Source organism: Miscanthus floridulus, unplaced genomic scaffold (assembly GCF_019320115.1).
Source record: "Miscanthus floridulus cultivar M001 unplaced genomic scaffold, ASM1932011v1 os_1818, whole genome shotgun sequence".
In the NCBI taxonomy this organism is placed as follows: domain Eukaryota; kingdom Viridiplantae; phylum Streptophyta; class Magnoliopsida; order Poales; family Poaceae; genus Miscanthus; species Miscanthus floridulus.
This window is the reverse complement of record NW_027097931.1, coordinates 1-3,645: the sequence shown is the minus strand read 5'-3', so window position 1 is coordinate 3,645 and position 3,645 is coordinate 1. Positions and strand designations below refer to the sequence as shown.

At 45.4% G+C, this 3,645-nt stretch overlaps 1 protein-coding gene across 2 annotated transcripts; it reads left to right on the top strand.

Annotated features, from left to right (window-relative positions):
* Positions 1-569: 569 nt before the first annotated feature.
* On the top strand, positions 570-3,637 carry LOC136534336 (probable UDP-arabinose 4-epimerase 2). Of its 2 annotated transcripts, none has more exons than XM_066526792.1 (6): positions 570-829; positions 1,074-1,200; positions 1,605-1,729; positions 2,204-2,317; positions 2,402-2,509; positions 2,603-3,637. In XM_066526792.1, exons 2-6 carry the CDS (start codon positions 1,137-1,139, stop codon positions 2,696-2,698), a joined length of 507 nt encoding a protein of 168 aa, XP_066382889.1. In that variant the 5' UTR covers positions 570-829; positions 1,074-1,136; the 3' UTR covers positions 2,699-3,637. The 2 variants fall into 2 exon arrangements, with proteins under 2 accessions (XP_066382889.1, XP_066382888.1); XM_066526791.1 differs by having other exon boundaries at positions 571-834.
* The last annotated feature ends 8 nt before the right edge of the window (positions 3,638-3,645 follow it).

Sequence of the window (3,645 nt, the reverse complement as noted above, 5' to 3'; positions counted from 1 at the left end):
ATTGACTCCCACAAATCCTGGCAGCTTTCTCGATGCCAAGCTACCCCCGGTCCCCCGTCGGCCGTTCTGTGCAAAGCTCGCAACGCAAGCTTCTGAATTTGGAGGCACTCAAAGCTCGCGAAAACCGCATCGAGTCCTGATCAAGCATGAAGAGTACCCTTTTCCAGAAATCCGAGTTCTGTTTGCCATCATTCACAGGGACAGGGCACGGCAATTTTCCACGGTCAGCCGTCAGGTGCACGGTTCAGTTCTTTTCATCAGACCAAACGAGCGGTGCCGGTTCGGTTCAGTATGATTTATACAACCACAAAACACAACAGAGTTTGACCGATGAGGATTAGTTTCCTTGTTACAAGGACCCACAGCTACAAGGAAATTACCAGAGGATTAGTTTTTTTCTTTATATATAAAAAAATAGCTGAACTTTTTGAAAATTCGCAGGAATACGTACATGCCAGCCAACTACACGCAAAAAGGAGATTCATTGGACAGAAGAAAAAGAAATTCTGGTACAGGAGCACCCCACATGTGCTTATTATGACCCGACCCGGTGGTCTAGAAATTGGAAACGCCCCTCCCGACGACTTGCTCCGCCTCCCTCCTCCTGCTCGGTTGTTGCCACCACCCTTCCCTCCCTCCCTTCCTCTCCGCGTCGCTCCCCATCCCATCTTGGCCTGGACACCTGGGCTGCCCCCCCCCCCCTCCGTTTCCGCGCCCGCGGACGCGCCGAGTCGTCGGCTGAATCCCCCCGCCCGCCCGCCCGCCCGCCCGCCCGCCTTCCCGCCTCTGCCAACGTCGATCTGCGACCGAGCGACTACGACTCCGCGAGGTGGGGTGAGTTCCCTCGCCGTGATCCAGTTTTCTTCCCCCGTCGTTTCTGAGCTCTCACCACGCGGCTGTTGTTATTCGCCGACACCGGTGCCAACCGGTGCCTTTTCTCCGTGTTGTTAACGGAGATCCTTCTGTTCTGTGCGCGCGTCTGCGTGTGTATCTGTATAGGCGATGGTACTTGGACTTGCAAAGGTTTGATCTTGAGATGAATTTTAATCGTGCGTGGATCGCGTGGTTTGCAGATTCAGAGGTAGGACGAGGGGAGACGAGTTCCTGTCGGTTTCATTCTTGGCCGCCGACTTCACATGCCAACAACCCCAGGGAGCAGAAGCCAAGCTAGTAGGACCACTAGGCCTTGGATCTTGTCAGGTACATCAATTCCTTCCCTGCTTTACTCTCCTCTCTGTTTCCTCCTTTTTTGCCTCTATAATAACTCCACTGATCTGTCTTTAAACAGCAAAGGGGTGATTTTCGACCACTAAATTTCAAACCAAAATGCCGTCCTTTAAAGTTTACTGTGCACTACAAAAAATATATTTTATATAAAAAAACTGAACTATAGCTGATCATGTAAATTTACTTTCTATTGTGTGCTGGACGTTCAAATTTATTTAGTACAAAACCAATAAACTCGTGAGACTGCATACTTGAGTCCCCAAATGAGTGGTGCTAAGTAGAAGCAACTGATCTTTCGGGCACCCAGACCACAATTGGGCCCAGCCATCATAGTTTACTTTGTGCAACTTTTAAATTTCTCCCTGTCTTTTTCACAGGGATGGACTTTGCTGATCCGCGACGGAAACCTAATTTCACGGGGAAGATTGCCGTGGCTGCTGCCCTCACGGTCATGTGCATTATCGTGTTGAAACAGTCCCCTAGTTTCAGCGGTACCAGCGTGGTACGTCCTGAATCTCTCCACAACAACTACCCCCATGTCACTGTCGCTTGCTGTTGAGTTGGCACCACTTGTCATTATTCCTTCTTCCAGACGACTTAAGTACACTGTTGTTTAGTTTCCATTGAACATCAACGCTGCCATTATGGTGATTGGATGAGACATTTGTGCGATGAATGACGCCTTCTATTCTCATGGTTTAATGTTTGCTGTTGTAACCCTATTGTGCAATGGTTATTTTACATATACCTTTGTGCTGTTGTGCCAGGGTCATTTTACTGACACATTTATGCTACTGTGCCAGAGTTATTTTACTGATACATGTATGCATCGTTTGTTTTTTATAGTTATAATTCTGTCATAGTTGTACAGTTTCAACAATTTCCTATATTCATGCGTCTGCAGTTCTTTATTAGTAGTTTTTTTTTAATCTTTCCAACCGGAGGCATTTTGTTGATGCACTCACATTTCGTGCAGTTCTCTCGCCATGAAACTGGGGTGACCCATGTGTTAGTAACAGGGGGAGCTGGGTATATTGGCTCACATGCTACTCTTCGTCTCCTTAGTGACAAGTACCGAGTTACCATTGTGGTAATTATTATTCCTATCTCCCATTCTATTCCTCGCTAACATAGTTTGGTGGTAACAACAACTAACATTATTTGATGTTTACAGGATAACCTATCCAGAGGGAACATGGGATCTGTTAGAGTTCTTCAACGGCTATTTCCAGAACCTGGAAGGCTTCAATTTATTTATGCTGATTTAGGCGATGCCAAAGCTGTATCCTTCCTCTGAAGTTTAATAACTTAGTGCTCCCCTCCTCTTTACATTTCTGTGTTGGTGAGATTTGTTTTGCACTTAACCAATAATCAGGTGAACAAAATATTTTCAGAGAATGCATTTGATGCTGTTATGCACTTTGCTGCTGTTGCTTATGTTGGTGAGAGCACAATGGAGCCACTCAGGTAAAGGCTTGTCCTAGGCATGTAATGTACTGGTTTTCTTTTATTGCTCAAATATTTCAAAGCTTGGACCTACATGATTCTGTTGAATTTTCTTTGACGTGTATGTAGCAAAGCACCCTATGTTCCTTAATCATTGGAATGAAATTGCTACATAAGTCATCTAATTGCTATTCTGTTAAATCAAAATTAAATTTATAATGGAAGTCCACACAAGATTTGTCATTCTTGGAAGCGTACCTTCATTTTTAGCTCAAAATGCTTCTATAGTTTAAATGGATGCAGTGCAAGTTTGAATTTTTTTTGCTCCAATTGTTTTCTATGCTGCTTCCATGGTATTAGTTCACGTTGCAAAAGTTATCTGCAGCAAATGTTGTTCTTCCTAACCAACTGTATATACTCTGTTAATGATGATCCCTGGCTGCCCTGCACAGGTAAGCAACTAGCTTACCAGCACACACACTCACTCACTATGGATAGAGGTAGAAGAAGAGATTGAGAACAGCGCACACACACTCAGCACAAGCACCAACGTTGGCCAAAGCCCTGCCCTTTGGTTTGTGCCAACTTAACTGAGTATTACATTGCCCTTTGGATGGAATATATACAACTTTAGTTGTACCTCTACCAGGTACATAGGGCGTGTTCGCTGGTCTGGTAAAACCAGACCAGCCGGCTGATCCTCCTCAGCGAACACTGTTCATCAACCAGTCGCTACAGTGTTTCTCTCTCACAAAACCAGCCAGTTTCAGCCAAGTTTCAGACCAGCGAACGGGGCCATAGTTGTTGGCCAACTACCTACTCCTGAGTACAAGAGTACACCAATTACCTACTCCCAGGGTACAGGGTACACCAATTATCTACTCCTAAGGTACAGAGTATACCAACTACTCCTAGCTGTACAAAGCTTACCTCAACCCACTACCAAGACATGGCTGATGTAATAGCTACCAA